This window comes from Triturus cristatus, chromosome 4_2, assembly GCF_964204655.1.
Source record: "Triturus cristatus chromosome 4_2, aTriCri1.1, whole genome shotgun sequence".
Lineage (NCBI taxonomy): Eukaryota > Metazoa > Chordata > Amphibia > Caudata > Salamandridae > Triturus > Triturus cristatus.
This window is the reverse complement of record NC_140586.1, coordinates 123,212,598-123,233,999: the sequence shown is the minus strand read 5'-3', so window position 1 is coordinate 123,233,999 and position 21,402 is coordinate 123,212,598. Positions and strand designations below refer to the sequence as shown.

General features: G+C 49.2%; 1 protein-coding gene across 3 annotated transcripts in view; it reads right to left on the bottom strand.

The window, feature by feature from the left end:
- The window catches only part of PDE4A (phosphodiesterase 4A), an 888,137-nt gene that overhangs the window by 380,244 nt on the left and 486,491 nt on the right, over nucleotides 1-21,402 (bottom strand). The window contains exon 1 of one of the 3 annotated variants that reach the window (XM_085600758.1): nucleotides 11,457-13,105. The exons of the other annotated variants lie outside the window; for them this stretch is intronic. Within the exon in view, the coding sequence (XP_085456884.1) occupies nucleotides 11,457-11,569 (113 nt within the window). The 5' untranslated portion in view covers nucleotides 11,570-13,105. Of the gene's footprint in view, nucleotides 1-11,456; nucleotides 13,106-21,402 lie in introns of those variants that run through there. 3 annotated transcript variants of the gene reach the window in all.

The following is a 21,402-nucleotide window of genomic DNA, read 5'->3' as shown; positions in this document are numbered from 1 at the left end:
GGAGGCCCCTTAGTGCTGGAGGCAGGCGCGCAACACCCATTGAACTCAAAGGGCTTAAGCCCCCCCCCCCCGTCGTGTGTGGCAGCCCGGGATGAAACCGCTTCCCGGGCAGACACAAAGCCGCGCCCGAGCACTTCACAGGTCTTTAAAAAGACCATTTTCATGTTAACGAGGCCTCGCTGTTTTTTCTCCCCTTCTAAGAGCCCCTGCAGCTCCACTCTGCCTAGATTGAGCCACCCCACCCCCCGAAATCAGCGCCACTCTGCCTACTGTTTAAAGATTCAGCCCCCCCCCTGAAATGTTTGGTTAACCCCCCCCAAAATTTGGCTCTAGTTGCGCCTCTGGCTGGAGGATATTAGGGACATGAATATTGGGTTATGAATTCAGAACGCTTGGAAACATTAAATGTGGTTAGAATGAATTTATAATCTGGAAAGTTATCAATGTTATTGATTGTCATGTTTATGAATATCTTGTTGTATTAAACATGGCCTAATTTTCCCACATCTTGGAGTAGTGAATGGTTTGTGGGTACTCAATAGGTGGAACAGGGTTGCTCTGGGGGGGTTCCGGAGTCTATGCCAAGCGCGACCATGGGGAAGCGCGCACTTAGGGCCCGGCCCCCCTGCCCCGGGACACACCCCCTTAGCGCTGCCAGCAACCTAATTGGTTGCTGGCCTGGAGAATTTCTTCCGGGGCACCACGACGTGGGCCCAACGTGGACTTCTGGTGGGGGGGGGAGTGGAGGTGGGGCCAGGGGGCTATTTAGGCCCTGCTCTCACCTCCACTCTTCCTCTGTTTGCTGTGTTTCCTGACCTGCCCGGACGCCGAGGATTGCTGTTATCTCCCACCCACCCGTCCCTTGAGTTAAGGCTACAAGTTAGGATAGGAGAGAGGGGAGTTGCGGAAAAGGGGTCACAGAGCTGTGACTTTTAGGGTAATGGGAGGCCTGCTGGCATACTCCCGCGGCCAGCACTGAGGGGAGAGACGGTAAGCTCTCCGCAGAGAGAATGGGGACACCGGCTGCTGGAGAGGCAAGGGCGACAGGTCACACGAGCCTGCTTTGGCAGCCTGGTGGCGAGGGGTGGGCCCCCCGGAAATAGACGAACAAGGACCAGGGGCTGGGGGGCTCACCACTCAAGGACGCAGGTGGGTTGCGGCTTGCGTGGTTCTCAATCGTTGGGGATGCGAGCCAGGAGGCCCCTTAGTGCTGGAGGATATTAGGGACAAGAATATTGGGTTATGAATTCAGAACGCTTGGAAACATTAAATGTGGTTAGAATGAATTTATAACCTGGAAAGTTATCAATGTTATTGATTGTCATGTTTATGAATATCTTGTTGTATTAAACATGGCCTAATTTTCCCACACCTTGGAGTAGTGAATGGTTTGTGGGTACTCAATGGGTGGAATGTGATTGCTCTGGGGGGGTCCGGGTTCTAAGTAAGCTGGGCTCTACTCAGGAGAGCTCCTGACAGGCAGCTGGAGAGCTACCAGCAGCTCATGAGCTACTTGCTGGAGAAGGCTCCCCCAGACAATCTGAGAGTTACTGCGTGTCCCAGCACTTTTCCCAGAATAAAATACATGTCCTGGTTTTGGGGGGAAATTCAGATAACCGTTAGCACCATAAGTGAAATATTGCTCATGTTTACATCTCTACCGGCCTTTCAGTCAGGCATGGCGTGTGGTAGGCCAGTATGTATCCGTCTGTCAGCAGCTGTTTTTCCTCAGCCGAGCTGGACATGTGGCATGGCTCTTCACACTATTTGTCATACATACCAATAGACCCGATTTAGGTGGTAGGCTCCCAGTTTTTTAAGCAAAAAAGTGCAGTAATTTTAGCTGTCTACAGCCTAAAATTGCCCCTGCTTCAATACAAGTTTACGGGGAAAATATGTCTGCAGATTTCTTTTTTTGATCTTCTACCACTTTTTTGGCATATATGCTTTTATGTCCCGTGCATTTTTAGGAACTCTTTAAAATACATTATTGTTCTGTAGCACGCAAAAAGGTGTAGGGAAAAAGTAAAGGCAATTCAATTTTTATTACAGGCCCCAGTACAACCATAACATTTAAAGGCTTTCTTTACTAAGGTATGATTACCATAACATTACAATATTTTGTACTTTTGAAGTGGATATATTGGTTTTAGCCATACACGGGACCTGACCTCTAGATAGCGATGTCTCCGCAGCTGCGCATTACCACAGTTCTACGCTGGTTGGTGGTATTACTTTAGCCCTATGCTTATATTTCCATTTTGTAGTCCCACTTCTATGTTTGTAGCTTGTCCTGGTTTTCGGTTTTGAAAATCTGACCACTCTAATAAACCTCCACACAAGAGGACTTGTGGTTCTCCTGCACTTGGACTCCGTGCCCTACCTTCACATCACACTACACTGACTCAGAAATAGCCCGGAAAAAAACAACATTATGACGCCTCAAACGCCAGTGTGCATGGAAACTCAGGGACAACCAGGTGAGACACTTCCCATACAGCGCTACGACAAGTGCTTAATTTGAGCCGGTGATTGCGGGTGAGGCCTACTGGCACTCCTTTTAAGGGAACAGAGTTTATTTTTCTTAAACAAACTTTGATCTAGACCAAGAGAGAAAAACCCAAAAAGGGAAAGAAGTAAGAGAAAGACGAAGAAAGGGAGAAAGCATGAATGAAAAAAAACCATGCAAGAGCGAGATGTATAGAAGGCCAGAATGTCTGATTGTGGATTAAAGAGGCATGCGACAAGACTACACAGTCTTTGTATTCAGCAACCCGACCTTTGATAGTGCCAGTGGACTTCTGAATACATCTTTAGGTCCCAGCACTGAATGTTTTTTTAAACAAATTAAGCACTGTAGGATGCTGGAATTTTGTTGCAGTTGTTCCCCCAACTTTTTGCCCGTTTTTTACTGCTAGATGCTGATTTTCGACTCTGACAGTGCACTGAGGCCTGATAACCAGACCTCAGTGCCAGTGCTCTTTCCCCTAAAACAAGTAAAGTCTAATTGTAACCCAATTGGCATGGACTTTAACACCTCTGTAAGTCGTTAGTAAATAGTGCCCCAGACACCTAGGGCATGGGTATGAAAATGGGTCCCCTAAGGGTTGCAGCATGTCTTATGCCTCCCTAAGGGACTCCCACACAAATGGCATGCAGGTTTCTATTGCAGACGGCGTATCATGGTGCAAGCCATGAGTGAAAACACAACATGGCACACTCACTGTCCGCCATGCCAAAGTCACTGCATGCTAAATGTGCAAGTCACCCTACAGCGGGCCTTGTAGCCCTAAGCAGGGTGCCTTAATTTACATGTGAGGCAGATATGCCCCTGCATTGTCTGGCTCAATTACTAGATAGTGCAAGTGAAAAGGGAAGCCATCTTAAGTATATGTACTGGGCATTTGTCGCTATGAGTTCCCCAATTACATGATCGTTTCACTGAAAATACTGCTGTTTTGTATCAAACACCTTGTCTTAATACATCTGTACCGATGCCATAGTAAATTTATTATAGCATGCACCCAGAGGGCACCTTAGAGGTGCCCCCTGAAACCATACTGATCTTCTAGTGTAATGGCTGACCGGATCCTTCCAGCCTGCCACCACAGATGGATTTCAGACCCCCTGTAGGTGAGAGCCCACGCTCTTAGGAGGTCAGTAACAATGCCAGAGGTGTTAATACCTCCTCCAATAGGATGGCTAGTCAATCTGCATACCAAGGCCAGAGGCTACAAAGCCTCTGCCGCCTTTGATATGCGACCCCGGCTTTCCCTGACCTCGGAGATGCCACCCCCTGATACACACTGGTGTGTGCTGCATTCCATAACACAATAATTGCACCTCGGAGGTCGTCATGCACGACATGGAAACACTTCCAAAATAGGATCAAAACAGTATCCTTCCACCCACACACCCTACATGGGGTACCATGTTACTCATGGAGGTAAGGGCTTCAGCGCCCCACAGAGGGGTAGTAAGCGCTATATAAATGCTGCAACACAATACAATGCGTCTGTGGTATTCGCAGGTCACTGCATTGTAAGAAATAAGCTGGGACAGTGGCGTAGCAAGGGGTGGCGGAGGGGGTGGTCCACCCCAGGCGTCATGAGTTTTGGAGGTGGTGCCCCCTGCTCTTACTTGAGTTTGCCGCAGTGGTGGCAAATGCAGGAAATCCCACCAGCAACCCCCCGTCCCCACCTGCTCTTCAGTTCGGCCACGGGCGGCAATGGCAGGCACCGCCACAGGCGGTGAGAAGTGAGAAGCGCTGTTACTCACTGTCCTAGTGTAGCTGTTTACCACTAAGAAGCGCTGGGACTCACTATCCTAGAGTAGCTGTTTACCACTAAGAAGCGCTGGGACTCACTATCCTAGAGTAGCTGTTTACCAGCGAGAAGCGCTGAGACTCACTATCCTAGAGTAGCTGTTTACCAGCGAGAAGCGCTGGGACTCACTATCCTAGAGTAGCTGTTTACCAGCGAGAAGCGCTGGGACTCACTATCCTAGAGTAGCTGTTTACCAGCGAGAAGCGCTGGTACCCACTATCCTAGAGTAGCTGTTTACCAGCGAGAAGCGCTGGGACTCACTATCCTAGAGCAGCTGTTTACCAGTGAGAAGCGCTGGTACCCACTATCCTGGAGTAGCTGTTTACCAGTGAGAAGCGCTGGTACCCACTATCCTAGAGTAACTGTTTACCAGCGAGAAGCGCTGGGACTAACTATCCTGGAGTAGCTGTTTACCAGTGAGAAGCGCTGGTACCCACTATCCTAGAGTAGCTGTTTACCAGCGAGAAGCACTGTTACTTACTATCCTAGAGCAGCTGTTTACCAGTGAGAAGCGCTGGGACTCACTATCCTAGAGCAGCTGTTTACCAGTGAGAAGCGCTGGGACTCACTATCCTAGAGCAGCTGTTTACCAGTGAGAAGCGCTGGGACTAACTATCCTGGAGTAGCTGTTTACCAGTGAGAAGCGCTGGGACTAACTATCCTGGAGTAGCTGTTTACCAGTGAGAAGCGCTGGGACTAACTATCCTGGAGTAGCTGTTTGCCAGTGAGAAGCGCTGGGACTCTCCCAGTAAAAATACTACAACCCCTGCTGAGAAGGGCAGTTACTCTTCCTATCAAATTTTAGAAGTGCAGGTACTCAGTGGCTGACAGCACCGGCCCACTCAAAGCACAGGATGGAGGTGTGTAGAGGAATAAGGGTTATAGTTGTTTCGGATGCCCTCGCGGCGGTGGCAGGTGGACAGGAGTCCTGGGTGCGGTGCAGGGGGAGGGGCTGCACCTAAGAGCTGGGTGCGGTGGACGGTGACACAATACCAGGTATGAAAGTCTTCAAGTCCTGCGGGCGACTTAAACACACACACACACACAACCTTGTGAGCATAAACAGAAGTGAGCAAAGCAAACATTCCTACTACCTGCCGGCGAGGAGAGAGAGTGGGCGACGCATGCCCCTCCCTGCCCCAGATGCAGTGCTCACCCAGGCGTGCACAAGGCCCGGTGCCAGCTCGGATGAGACCTCAGCCTTACAGATCAAACAGAGAGTGACTGCTCGTAGCAGCGCCCCCAGCACTGACGGCGCAGCTAGAACCGTGCTCACGAGCCACACCGCGGCCTCCTCTGAAGGGTGGGGGCGTCCCCCCCCCCAATTCCTCCAGCCACCCCTTCTCGGGCACCCGCGTCCTCTTGCTGTGCGAACGCCTCCAGGCAATCACTGCCCAGCAAAGCAGCTCCACGGATTAATGGGGCTCAAATGAACAAAGGATGCTAAGGTTAGGGAGACCAGATTTGATTTTGAGAAGGAAAAACTGGGGCAGGCCAGACATAAAAGAAGGACCAAAGTCTTTAGTCTTCCTTTTATGCCTGGCCTGTCCCGATATTGAGTCGCCTTGTAAATCTTGTACATTTGTACACACACATATATGTGTGTGTGTACATATATAAATATTTATTTATATATATGTGTGTGTGTATATATAGTAAATGTGTGTGTGTATAAATAGATGCCACACATTTGTAAGCTAAGCATACATTAGCTATACCCTGACCCCCCCGCCCCCCTCCCCCACTCTGTCTCCCCATGTGCTGCAGCATGCATGCAGCTGACCTCCTCATGTGCTGCCTGAAAGTCACAAACAAATTACTTAACGAGCATGCCTTTCAATTGTCCTTTTTGGGTGACTTGACCTTTGCCCCAAACACCGGAACATGTTGCATGCCTTTCAAATGTCCTTTTTGGATGACTTGACCTTTGCCCCAAACACCGGAACATGTTGCATGCCTTTCAAATGTCCTTTTTGGATGACTTGACCTTTGCCCCAAACACCGGAACATGTATTTAAAATTAAGGAAAGCGTCGGAACACCGGGACAGTCCTTTGAAAACCGGCACTGTCCGGGAAGATCCGGCACTTCTGGTCATCCTAGCTAGGGTAGTCCATAGGCCAATGTGGCTGCTGCTGAAAGCGTGCTCTGTGAATTTGATAGAAGGTATAGCTGTTATTTGTAGAGTTTTAGCACTCGCTTCAGTCTACAAAAAAACAAACAATACAGACTCCCCTCCCCTCACCGCTGATGCACGAACATGCATACAGCACCTAAAATGACCACAATCCAAGCGTGTTGAGACAGCACTGTCAATCCCCGTGAATCCACACGCCACTGGTAGACCGGCTGCTTTACTGCAGTTCGAACCCAAAATACCCCAATCCTCGTACCCAGGACGTTAAGTGGGATAAAAAAACGGGGGGGGGGGGGGGTCTCTCAAAGGGGCGTGGTCAATGTAATTAAGGGCGTGGCTTAAAAACACGTTAGCTAAAAATCTGTGTTTAGCATAGTGTGCTGCCCGACTTGTATTTTTGCTGTTTCTGTAATTGCGTCCAGATATAAAATACAACAAGGCACATTATACGTACAAGTCAGGACTATTGGCTTTGTCAATGGTTGCTGCATAGGATAAATAAGCAGCAACTATGGCTCATATATAATATTAGAAAAACTTCCGCTTAAAGCTCTGGTGACACCAATGTTGCTCCTCCTGAGTTTCAAAAAGAGAAGGGAAACCCAGAGAGAAAATGACTCTTTAAAAGATTTCCCTTCCTCTACAACACTCACCACGCACACATCAATGTTATTTACATCACTTGTGAATTCCACCAGCAGAGAGGCTGAACTTAATGACATACTTTAGATTGTAAAAGTATGAGCACATGCTGGTTTGTGAAAATATTGTTAACGTTTTGGCATCTGTATAAAGTGACAGTAGACTTCTCCAGGACATCAATTTATTATTGGTTTATCCATTAGGCTTTTTTTCAATACAGCATTATAACCCTACCAGGGCATCTACTACTAAACCAGCTCACTAACTGTTAACAGCACCTTGTGAAATACAGCTAAAAGCTATGGATGCACGTAACTGGTGTAATTCTGCAAAGTATAATGACTCATAAATACTACAAAACTACTCATAATTATGTGAGAAGCATAAGCCAGCATTTAGCGCTATTTGCTTAGTGCAAAATGTACCCTCGCGTGCAAAATGGGTCTAAGGATTCATTTTGCGCTGAGAAAATAACACTAAATGCTACAAGACAAGAACAGCAGTCGCCAGAAGCCACTCACTCTCTTAGTTTGTTGTTCCTGTGCTCCTGCAGTAGGATTTGTGCCTCAAGTTATTCTTGATTACTCAAGCTGGTGTAATTATGCAATTTTGGTAATTTCATATCACAAGAGTAATGCGTAATCCCAGAAATTACTCCGATTACTCAAGCATAATTACAATTTCGCCCAGGCCTACTAAAAGCATTAAAAATATAGGGACGGTTTGCACCACACAGGCACAATACAATAAATACACATGAATGCATGACTTGCAACACCCACAGATTTGCAACACCCACAGGTACAGAAATATCTGGGGAATGGAAACAAATGAGATTCTACAAGGTTGGCACAGGTAGGCAAGCTTTTGTAAAAGTGTTTTCATGTATGAACAATCAAGCCCTCAAAGGCTTGCTTCTACTTTTTAGGGATGAGAGATGAACTACTGCTTTGCAACATACCTAAAAACATTGCATGCATTTATTTGTGAAACCTTGTGAGGCAAATCTCTTGTGCTGCTTTGCTGATGTTAGCAGCTAAAACAACAACAGTTTGCAGAACTTTAAGGAAGTAAAAAAGTTAGCACCTAACCGTACCTCATCGCTCCCATCACCAACCTGGGAGTTCAGAATTTTACACTTCAGGTAATGTAAACAACGGCCAATGTAGCTCAGATGATTGGTGCACCTACTGCAGAGATACGTGCATGGCCCACTAGTCGTGGATAGAGTGCCAGCAACGCTAACTCCGACTGTCATCCTTCCGAGTAAACAAAAAGCAAGACTACCACTGAGCTGGGTTAATAAAGCACTAACTGGTCACTTGCTTAGAGTGAATGTTACAGTCATGGTCTATACATTTCAAAAGACTGCTCTCCGCTAAATTAGCGGAAACATTAGGTAAGAGGGCCAAGCATTGCCTTTCAAGACATTACATGGTCGCATCCCACAATATGGATTTTGCAAGCACGGCCACCCCCCTCCATCTGAGAATTATCGAATTATCTCGAATAAGTGAAATAGATGTGGTCTAGATCACAGAACTGAGTTCTAAAGTCTAATCCCCACATGACCAAACCGTGTGGTCCTGGGCTAGTCGCTTCATCACCCTCCCCCTAACCTCCCCTCCCCTAATTTTTAGGTCTCGCCTGACCCAGCGCACGCGCTGGTCTGGCGAGACTTATTGAGAGGGCTTCAAAAAGTGCTACCAGGCCAGCCTAGAGCCACAGTGCATCTGCGCGGGCGCGCGCGCCGCACTTTACCGTGATCACTATAACTTTCGCGGCCGCACGGCCGCTTTGATGTTTGATCGCGATCATTTTCACGGCCGCTTTGCATAGCCAATAGGTCTCGCTTTTGGGACCTTATAAGTATTTAGTTATGCAACTGTTGCATGGCTAAACACTTATAAGGTCCCAAAGGCGAGACCTATTGGCTATGCCAATGCTTGTTTAAAATATGCTGCTCTCCGAAATAGTTTCAACGCCACTAGTAAACGTCATGCTGAACTTTTAGATAAAACAAATGGCGCATGCCTTTACCCCTCGCTGTATCTGTCCCGCACCCTTGCTAAAAGAACCCACGCGACCATTAGTCGTGCAGCGTGTAAGGGCGCTTCGAGGAGCTAGAGACATAAACACAGGAGGGAGGTATGGGTCTTATGGGTGCAATTTTCTTCCCCAAAGCAGTTGTCTCTCTCTGCTGCGAGCAGTCAATCTTAGGAGCCCGACGGAAAGGAAGGAGGTGCTGGAGAGGAGGGAGAAAGAGAGGGCGGCGGGAATAGTAGTGGGAAAGAGGGGAGAAGGGCAATGGGCTGACAGTGAGAAGAATCGGGGAGGAATCGGGGATAGTAGAGAGAGAAATCATGGTGCCAACGCCGGCCAGTGAGACCTCAAAGTCAGGGTCAGGACACTGGGGACACATCCTCACATGCTGCCTGCAGCCAGACCCGTACAGCAAGCTCTCAGCTCGACAGGAAGGACGGGGGGGGGGGGGTATTCATGGCCGGAGGTGCTCAAATATCCGAGGACAACTCTATCCACACATATCACCCAGACTGGCAAAACCCAGATATTTAGGCAACAATAATGATTTTTTAGTGTTCTCCCTATTAAAACGTTCTCCACCACCAGGCCAGCTCATGGAAAAGAAAATGTTCTCACTTTTATTTCATTTATGTTTTCTTTTTCTACTGCTGCTGTTCACGGGGCTACAAGAAAGAAACATATTAATCAAATGCATATGGGATGCACATTAAATCTTCCGCTCAGGGTTTGTCTGGAGTGCCCTGTGTGGTGGTATCAGGGTGGGGAGGAGCCCCCCACGGGGCTCTGTAGACTTGAGCCCCCCAGCCATTTAAGTGTGTTTTACAAGTCAGAATCATGCGCCCGCGCAGGGCTGTCGGAACGCGAGGGCGCACACAATGACAGTTTTTACTGAAGCGGGTGGAAAAAAGCCTGGCACGCCCTGGAGGAAATGCAGTTTAGTTTTGTCAACAAACCTAAAACAACCTGGCAGGGAGGAGGGGAAAAAAATAAATCGCGTTATCGTGGGGTTACATTGAGGCCACTACTGCGTCTTGTACCCCAACACTCACTTCCTTAATGATAATAAATTGACAAGTTACATACGGCGCATTGTAATCACCTCTTGGCGCTTGATTCACAGGTGGTATTAGTAACCGCATCACACTCCTTACAACAAACTAGAACGTCTGCATTGGAACAGGACTCGAACCTGCAACCTACGGGTTGTAGACAGATCTCTGCAGCAGACACGTTAACCCACTAAACTCTCTCGAAGACCGGATTGTAGAGGACCCCTGACCCGTTGAAAAAAATCCTTTAAAAATATATTGTTGACACAAGGCTTACTCACACCTCCAACTTGACCAAGGAGTGCAACTCACCTCCCCAATTTGGCCAAGGAGTGCAACTCACCTCTCCAACTTGGCCAAGGAGTGCAACTCACCTCTCCAACTTGGCCAAGGAGTGCAACTCACCTCTCCAACTTGGCCAGGGGGTGCAACTCACCTCCCCAACTTGGCCACTGTGTGCAACTCACCTCCCCAACTTGGCCACTGTGTGCAACTCACCTCCCCAACTTGGCTACTGTGTGCAACTCACCTCCCCAACTTGGCCACGGTGTGCAACTCACCTCCCCAACTTGACCATGGTGTGCAACTCACCACCCCAACTTGACCACGGTGTGCAACTCACCTCCCCAACTTGACCACGGTGTGCAACTCACCTCCCCAACTTGGCCACGGTGTGCAACTCACCTCCCCAACTTGGCCAAGGTGTGCTACTCACCTCCCCAACTTGGCCACGGTGTGCAACTCACCTCCCCAACTTGGCCAAGGTGTGCAACTCACCTCCCCAACTTGGCCAAGGTGGGCAACTCACCTCCCCAACTTGGCCAAGGTGGGCAACTCACCTCCCCAACTTGGCCAAGGTGGGCAACTCACCTCCCCAACTTGGCCAAGGTGGGCAACTCACCTCCCCAACTTGGCCAAGGTGTGCAACTCACCTCCCCAACTTGGCCAAGGTGTGCAACTCACCTCCCCAACTTGGCCACGGTGGGCAACTCACCTCCCTAACTTGGCCACGGTGTGCAACTCACCTCCCCAACTTGGCCAAGGTGTGCAACTCACCTCCCCAACTTGGCCAAGGTGTGCAACTCACCTCCCCAACTTGGCCACGGTGTGCAACTCACCTCCCCAACTTGGCCATGGTGTGCCTACCCTCTTCACCAATATGGGAAGGGAAAGACTCCCCTCGATGACCTTACAGCCTGTGCCTGCTTACTCCACTGAATTATTCACTTTATCAACTTGTTGATTGTGTCCTACTCACCTCACCGACTTGGAGAACCTGTGGCGCCGGATGTCGTCTTCGCTGAAGGAGAAGTGCATGTCCACCTCAGCCCTGCTGGGTCCCAGGAGCCGGACGAAGTCCTTGGATGGCATGAAGGCGACCCCGCCGGCAACTCATAGAGGAAACCGTCTGGACACCAACCGAGACCGAACTCCAAAGAGATTGACAAACCTGATCCACGTCCAGTGCAAGAAGGGCACCATCACATGGATAGCTTTGGCACAAGAGTGACCCAACTGATAACAAGAGTGTCACAATTGTAGGCTAGACCATCCACTGACTCTACTGTGGACAGCACCAACACAACAAAAGTCAAGACTGCCTCAGATGAGAACAAGATCAACCGAACCACGAACAAGACAAACACAACTATAAATAAGATTATCACAGCAAGGGCCACGAATGACACACCGCGTTAAGAACAACCCAACCGTGGACACGACTGACACAGCAGCGGACAAGGGCAAACTGAAATGGGATAACACCCCTCCCCCATCAGGAGACAATACAAACAAGACTGGCCCAGCTGCAGACAAGGTTAATCCAATTGCAAACAAGCATAATCCAACTACAGATAACTCTAACCCAACTGTGGGCAAGACCAACCAAAGAGCAGACAAGACCAACTCAAATGTGACAAAGACCAACCTAACTGGTGACAAGACCAACCAAAATGCAGAGTAGCCTAATCCAATTGTGAGCAAGACTGCAAACAGGACCTTACCAACTGCTGACCAGACCAACCCAACTGTAGCAAGACCAACCAAACTGCAGACCACACCAAGCCAACTGCAGTACGACTGATCTAACTGTAGCAAGACCAACCCAACTGCAGACCAGACCAACCCAACTGTAGCAAGACCAACCCAACTTCAGCCCACACCAACCCAACTGTAGCAAGACCAACTCAACTGCAGACCAGACCAAAACAACTGTAGCAAGACCAACCCAACTGCAGACCACACCAACCCAACTGCAGACCACACCAACCCAACTGTAGCAAGACCAAACCAACTGCAGACCAGACCAACCCAACTGCAGACCCGACCCACCCAACTGCAGACCAGACCCACCCAACTGCAGACCAGACCAGACCAACCCACTTGCAGATCAGACCAACCCAAATGAAGCAAGATTAATCAAACTGCAGCAAAATTAACCCAATTGCGAACTAGCCCAACTGAACTGTGGTCAAGACTGACCTAATTGTGATCAGGACACTACCATCTCGGATCAGAGACACAATCATCTCAAATCTTGACAAGATGAACTCGACATGACTGACGACTCAGGCAGATACAAACTGAGCTGCAGATGAAACTTCCGACTCACGTAAGATACCTCATCCGTGGACAAAGAAAAGCATATCAACTCTGCAAAAAACCAACAACTCCTGGGGCTGCGCCAACTTCACCAGACCGACCGAAAACTAAGGGGAGTAGCAGTTGTGCGCCAGACAGCCAAAACTCCAAGAACCGACAATACTGCACGACCCACCCGGACAGGGCAGGCCCGCTGCAAGCTCTGGGGAGAGCCACCGGCCCGACTGCAGGCAGCGCTGTGGCGAGCTAGAGTCCCGCCGTCCCAGCCGCTTCTCCACAGCCCTGGGCGCTCGTCTGCAGGAGTGCGGTCGATAGAGATGTCCGCTACAAAACACGGAGGTGGCGGAGCGGGAAGGGCGGGCGGCAGGTGATGTAAGAGCCGCCACCCGACCCCTGTGCGCTCAGGCGAGCTGGCGGAGGAGCTCAATCTCACCGCGGCGCTCCCCTGCCTGCTCTTAGCCGCGCCCGCCCGCCCGCAAAGGTCTCCAGATCCACATCCGCTTTACAACTGATAGCTACACAGTTGCACTGCTGCTTGGTATCAAGCTCTCCCCGACTTTCAAGGCACTCTCTAGCGCCTGTCCTGTTTGATAAAAGCAAATGGATGCTACATGGTCTCCAGCTCTGCCAGGTGGCTCTCACTTTACATCACTTGTAATTACGATGAGTGGAGTAACGCATCCTTGTAGCGATGCAAACTGAAGGGCAGAAGCTGCAATCTTGGCGGGTGCATTCAGCCATTCATACTTCTGAGGCGAATACAATCACTACCAATGGCCTGGGCACTAGTTAAGAGGAGAGGAGCGATTCGTTACTTCTGCATGAAAGGATATGTAACACCTGCTGACACAATGCACTTGTCATTTAGATACAGGTGGAGGTGCATGGTCCCCAGCTGCAGCCCTCTTTTCTCAGGACATTTACTTCTCTACACAGAAGCTTGTTGGTCTCTGGCTTTCCGGTTTCCAGCTTTACCCCGGCTTTCTCGGGACATAGTGTTCTCTTTTTCCCAGAGTTTCACTGACCGAACACCTCTGGGCGCAGGCACTCACACTTTATTCCTTCCACTTTGTTGAAAACTACTTGGTGGTCTCCAGGTTTACATACTGCTTTTTCAGTCATAATGCATTTATTTTTTTCACATTTGCATATTATTTTCGCAGCTTGAGTTCTTGCTGCTATCACCCCTTATTAAACAGGCGGTCCCCAGCTTCACCCCTGTTTTCTGAATACTGCTTCTTGTATACATGGAAATTGTGGAATCTGGGTCTTACACCGCCTTCTCAGTAGGGCAGCCCTCTGGGTGGCAAACGCCACACCCCTTTCAGTTTTATTTCTGCTCCCTCAGTGCCACTGCCTTTTAATGCACAGATCCCCAGTCTTGCCCATGCCACTTACCAGTGCCACTCCTGTTTTTATTTATTTTCGATGCACAGAAGTTAAATGGCCCCTTCTCTACCCTTAACCTTCTCGGTGGTCTTGCATACTGGGCCCCTGACGATAAATGGTCTCTAGATCACAGCACAGGGCATTCCGTGTATCCCTTCTCTCTCTGCATCACTGCCCCTCGATAACCCATGTAGGTCGCCGTCTCTATTGACTGCACGCTTAATACTGATGCGAGGTCGCTGCCAGCTCTGTCTCTCTCTCTCTCTGAACAGCAGACCTACAGTTACTGCCTTTAAGCAGACAACCCTGCAATGTCTCCAGCTTTACCAGGTATTTTCCAATCCCTCACTCAACACTCCAGCACCTACATGCCCCCACCCCCTGCTGCTCCCTGCTGGCACACAGATGTCCCGTGAGCTCGCATTTCAACATTCGGTGTTACTCCTGTTGCTTAGTGTACAGATTGCAGACGTTCGCCAGCTTTACCACTGCCAAAGTCAACATTATTGCTACGTGGTTTCCAGTTTTCCCTTTGCTTGAAGCAGGAGCTATGAAGTGTATTCAGAGGAAACACTTGAATTAGAAAAGGAACTTTTCAGATCTTCATATGTTGAGGAGTACGGAGGGGGAGGTAGACATGTCCTTGAAAGCAGCACTTTATATGAGCCGTTCCTAGCAGGCTCTCAGTGCGGGCACTTTTCAACAGCGTTCTTTGACATTAATGAGCCAGTTCCGGCACTTCGGAACAGAGCCACTAAAATTAAGATGTGGTAACAGCATTTAGTGGACAGTGGTAGCACTTCTAAGCAGAGCCACTTAGGAGCTTGGGAACGCTGGTACTTCTCAATAGGGCCTCAGTGAATGAATGATGTAGACCAGCACTTCTTATCAGGCCTCAAACACGTGCATGGTAAAGTGCTTGCACTTTTAATCAGGTGTGCAATTTGTGGAAGCCATTCATGGAGACAGCACGTGCACTTCTCAGCATGGCTGTTTTTTGGGTTTACAATAGAACTTCCCAGCAGGGCTGGCATACTTTTAAAATGATTTTTCACGTTCAAGTGCTTCTAAATAATAGGACAGTACCAGCACTTCTCAGCAGGGTGTCTTTACTTTTGGGGTGACAGTACAAACACTTCACAGGACGGCTATACTAATCACAAAGCACCCATGTTTCTCAGCTGGTCTGCAGTACTCGGAATGTGGCAATAATAATACTTCTTGAAAGGACTGCGACAGCATGAAAGTGGCTTTACTTTTTAATGTGACAAAAGCAGCACTTTTCAAAACTTTATTGGTGGAGTACCAGCACTTTTCAGCAGAGCTCGCATACTTTTAATGGGACAAACGCCCGTCAGCGAGGTGGCTATATTTTAATGAGATAACACCAGAACATTTCGGTAGTCCCTTTATAATTTTATGGGACAGTACCTGCATTACTCATGAGTGTGACCGCACTTTCTAATCAGACAATAGCAGCACTTTTCAGAAGAGCCGCTATACATTATGATGGGACGGCAGTGGCGATTCTCAGCAGAGCTACCGGATTTTAAATCTCCCTGTAACAACGCTCGTCAGCAGGGCTGCTATACATCAATGGGACAGAAGCGACACTTTAGGGCAGTACTGGCACTCTTTACAAGCACTGCATTCCTCCACCCAGTCCAGGAGCTGCGCGCTCCAGGCTCCAGAGTTTATTCGTGACACGCCCAGCTGGGTGTGCGCCGATGGCCCCGCCCCTTTCTAATGACGCACACAGTCTCTCGCCAGCGGGAGGGCTGGGTGCACAGCTGTCAGCCCCATTGAGCCGCAGTGCTGACAAGAAACTCACCACAACTTTCACACGTGCAGGAGCGACGGACACACCCCTCTCTCAACCGCTGGCAGGAGCCGCCCTCCCCCGTTAGACTCACACCCTCTCCTCCACTAGCAGCAACCTCTGCTGAGCTGGAAACACGCTCCCTTCTCTGGAATTTGCACTCCCCACACGGCCACTACAAATACCCGCTCCCTCCCCAGAGGTGCCGACCCCTCTCGTTCCACAGACGCACACTTCCCTCTTCTCCACGCGGAAGCAACTCGCCCCCTCCCTCCATAAGCTGCACACTCTCCTCTCCTCAATAAGCAAAGTATTTCATTCCCTTACAAGAAGGGCACCTTTCTCTCGCCCACAAGCAGCGTGCGTCTTTCTCCTCTACGGAAAGTGCACACTCCTCTGTCCTCCACGAGAGGGACTCTTCCCTCTCCACTACTACTGGATGTAAACTCCCCATTACAAATCCACAAAAGAGAGTACCTCAGGCTCTCAAACTCATCCTCGCCTCTACCGAACCCCCCTTCCCCCCATGAGATGCTTCCTACTCTCCACCACGGCAGCAGGCAGGAATGAGGCATAACCGCAGGAACAATAATGCGTATATTATCGCAGTGTTGGGCGGGTGGTTGGACAGGTGAACGCTGTGACAGGCAGTTTCTGAAAGGGCACCTGCTTCTCTTAACAATTAATATGTGGCTTAACGGCTAGAGCGGTCGACTGTGAAGCGGGGGAACCGGAGGTTCAAGCATTCTGTGACTCTGTGCAAATCATTTAATCTCCCCCTCCCTAAATGAACGTGTCCGTCTGTAATGTAACTGGTGCTCATGTAAAGCGCTCTGACACCTTCGGGTCGAGTTTGCGCTATATAAAACTGAGTAAAAACAAATGCCGGTTTCCCTGGGTTCTGTCGAGGTATTTTAGCGCCCTAGGGCAGATGCATTTTTTTTTTTACAATCCACCTCATTTTTTGTCACCGTCGACGTGGCTCTGGTCTCCTCACTAGCCTTGGGTGACACTAAAACTCAACAGGGCCCCCTAGCGGGGAAACACCTTTGAAGCCCATGCATGGAAAGGACACAGCCTTTCCCTTAGCGCCGGGGGCGCACTTTTGGAACGTGTGGGCACGCCTGATTGCCAGTGTGCACAAAGCAGGTGTGCCACTGGCTGTGTGGGTGAGTGAGTGGGATGCCTCCCTCTGCTGAGTCTTCTGGGGTGCATAAGATCGAGGGCAGGAGGCCCTCCGCAGAGGCTGACATTCACCATTTCCAGAGGCGTGCACCCGGAGTTATACCTGGAAACTGACACTCACCCTTCAATTGGGACAGGACTCGATGGTAGCCAGGCAACATTTTTATTGTGCGATTTATATTAAAAATCTATACAATCCTATATCTTAAGTAGTAAAACAACCCAATAATTACAATTAAAATCCTCATGAAGTTCTATACATTGCCCCTAATACAGTTTATTTAAACTGGGCCTTCAGACGCAGCTCTGCCAGTGAATACGTTTAGTGAGAAACCAAATGCATTTATTAGACAGAACTGCGTAGCATCTTTAATGTCTTTGTGCCTGCTTGTTGAAAAGGGTTTGTTTTAGAAATGTATATCTTGAAACCTGTAAAAGTGGACATAAGCACAGGAAATGTTCTACTATTTCAGAAAATAAGTTACGCCAGCAGCACTGTCTATTGTTATCCACAGTTTTAGTACAAGACTCGATGGGAGGCCCAATAACTGAACACTAGGGCCAGCCTGAGAGTTCCGGGGGCAACCTGCACCCCCTTCAGAACTCCCCTGGGTAAAGTGGTCTTTAGCAAGATACCAAGAACTGGAAATAGTGTTTGTGTTGAAATTGTTTATTAGCATTTATTAAATATAAAACAATAAAAGCAATAAAATACAGAAATGTGCAATATGATAACATAAATGACATTGGAAGTAATGCATAAAGTTAAATATATATGAATTCATAAGGATGAAGACTGTATCTTATTTAAATACAAGTAATACAATAATAAGATGAAAGGAGGATAAAATAATTCAGTTGTGAATAAAACACTAAGCTATTTGATTGAAAAACTTAAATGACTTACGGTGAGATAAAAAGTAATTTTAAAGCAAAAAAGATCAAGAACTTGACATAAGGTGAAGCATAAAATTGCAAACAAGGAAATAGTGTTTGTGATGGCATGGGCCTTGCCCTATAGTAGCACTAGATCGAGAAGGCCAAATTCATATTGGCACGTCCATGGAAACCCAAGCTGGTACCCAATCCTCACAAGAAGCCGGTCCCAAGCAGACCAGGGCCGGACTGGGAACCGAAACCGGCCCTGGCAAAGAGCTGGGCTGGACCCAGGGGTGGGGGGTGGGGCAAGGCGGGGGCGTAGCTTGTTGGGAAGCTTGCTGCTTTTGTTGCTGGGGGCCGAAATAAACATAAACAGCCCTCCAAGGGTATAAAACTGGTCCCCTCCCTGGCTGCTTACCAGGGAAATGCCCGGTGTCCGCTATGGCCAGTCCAGCCCTGAAGCAGTCCCTGTGTGGCGAGATGGAAGGCGCTGACATTGGTCATAGATTGAGCAATGCCCTCTATTCCCCTAGGCCGGAGGCACCCCAGCTTGGATGTCAATTCATCAAAATGCCAGGGGTAACGGAAGTGATATCACACGCCCTCTGACCCTCAATTTCATTCACATACAAACACACACATGCTTACACATACACACATGTTCACACCTACACGCTCTCTTACGTAAACTCACAGTCACCCGCAAGCTCTCACACAACATACAATTCAAAGCATTTTTTTTACTTACCTCAACTGCCAGGTAATATCATACTCCATCTAATTGTACTCCATTTTTTATTACACTAATAGCGAATAATGTTCAATTTTTTATTACACAAATAGCGAATAATGTTTCATTATTCACTAGTAGTGTAATATCAAATTGAGAGAAAACAAAGCAAGTAGAGCCCCAACCGATGTCTATAATGACGATCTGCCCCTGTGCTCTGGTGTTGCCCCCACTGAGGTCAAGGGTCACAAAAGCAGTGGCAGAGGTTCGCAAAGGTCAAGCTTGGGGTCGCAGCTGCGAACCCTCGCTACTATGCACCCCAGTGTGAGAAAGCCACAAGGACCCGACCCAGGAGATACTGTAACCTGGGCAAGAGTGGCGTAACACAAAATGATGTCCCTCTCTTACCCCTACAGGAAGTGAAAAGAGCCCCCTGAACTTCCCATTCCTCCCAGATAGTCATAGGTCTTGGCTCGCGAGGATCAACGTTAGGGGAGCCCCAGCGTCGGCCTGCTCTGAGTACAATTGTTGTTGGGACAACATACTTAGGACAGTCTTCAATACAGGTTCCCACGCTGGCCCAGCGCGTCGCCAGTGTTGCAACGCCTCAGTCTCCGATGCACGAGTCTCAATGCAGACAGCAAACTGGGCCCTATGGGAACTGACAAGTCCCCTGCATGGTGTCAGACAAGTACCCTGCCCCGAATGCCCCAGCGTCATCGCTATCTGGATCTCTGGTAGTGATTTGTGGTCATGGGGAAATATGGACCATGCATGTGTGCTATAACCTAGGCACGTGTCATGGTAATGCGGTCTGCTTAGTCCAGGAGGTGCGCAACAAACGCTGCCCTTGAGAAGGTAGATGGCCACTGCCCTTACCTGGAGTTTAGAGACACAAGCAAGGTGGGGACACTGTGCCCTTTTTGTGTTCAGTAGAATCAGTAATGTGAACAGGCTTTTTCTTAAAGCCCTGAATGGAGTGTGTGTGGCGCCAGACTGTGGATAACTGTGGATAACAATAGACAGTGCCGCTGGCGTAACTTATTTTCTGAAATACTAGAACATTTCCTGTGCTTGTGTCCACTTTTACAGGTTTCAAGATATACATTTCTAAAAAAAAACCCTGCATGTGCTTGCTGTGTTGCATGTGTGTGGCTGTGGATGGTGCATAGCAGTGAGGCCCGTGGGTTACATTTTGGAAGTCCAGGGCCTGGAGAGGATGGAGAGGTGAGCAGCCGCGGCCCGTGCAGGTAAGAGCGAATTTTCCCTCGTCATCGTCAGCTGAAATTCCCCCCCCACCCGGCACCACTGCTCTTACCTGCACGGGCCGCAGCTGGAGGCGAGGACTGCAAGCCCCAGCCAGGAGATGTGTACTGCTGGCGTTCCTGAGGGCTGGGGTGGGACACACTCACGCTGAAGAGAGACGAGCTGGGCATCTTCTGTGCACACCAGAAGGCCACAACACATGGGGTTGGGCCCAGTTACTTCTGCTTGCCCCCATTGCTCTCTGACAAGCCCACCACCCTTAGTCTGGTAGTAAAGAACAAGTAAAATTGAGGTCACTGGTGCCACAGCACCGGCTGCCCTCTTGGTACCTAGAGGGGACAGAGAATATTGAAGCCTGCCCCGTGGGGTCTGAGGATTACTAAGGCACTACATACAGGGACGGTTGTAGGATTTTGGGGGCCCTGGGCAGAAACGCAATGGGCGAGGCCCCTCTAATTTGCATACAACCTCACACATTCAGGGCTGTTTGCATCTAATTGCCCTGATCCTCAAGCTTTTTTGTACAGACCCCTCCTAGGTTGCAGCCCCTCCCTCTCAGCCAATAACAAGCACCTCTCAGCAGATGAATGCGTGAGAATTGCTTTTATCAGAAAGGTTTAAAAGTGCTTTAGGACAGTGGGCGTCCTATGGTGCCTGTGAATGGGCAGCAGGGCAGGAGGCCTGGTTGCAGGACAAACCTGCAAAAAAAAGGTGCCGCCTTGCAACTGGGCCAATAGGAGGGCCTCCCTCCGCTGGGTCAAGCCTCACTATAGCATGGTTGTGAGGTCCAGGGGAGGGGCCTCTCCCGTGGGCACAATTGCAAGGAGCTACCTTTCTTTCAAATTACAAGAGCAGGGGTCAGGAGAGGGCCAGTGTGCCGTGGCCTGGCTGTGACACACTGGTGTGGGACCCTGTGTTTGTGAGCTGGGAGCGGGCCCCTGGGCAGCTGCCCACGCTGCCCATGCCTGGCGCCAGCCCTGACTACATAGCACATAGTGCCAATCGATAGCAGCTTCAAAGCACTGCGAATGTGAGGGGTTATTATGACGACCTAATGGCGTACTTTTCTAAACGCGTTGGGGGTGCACACAGCTTGTGATCTTGGGACATTCAGCAAGAACGACGATCAATCACCTGACAACTTTACTGCCACTACATTGACTGTTCGGAGTTCCGTTTCCAACAGATCCCAAGCATCCCCGGATGACCGTAAGAGCAGAAATGGCAACAACGTTATAACAAGACCTTTCATGATTTCCATGTCTATTTTAAGCAGTGTGGTCCCAAAGCGAGATGATGCGTCCAGGCAGCGAACTAAAAATAACTTGGCAGCCT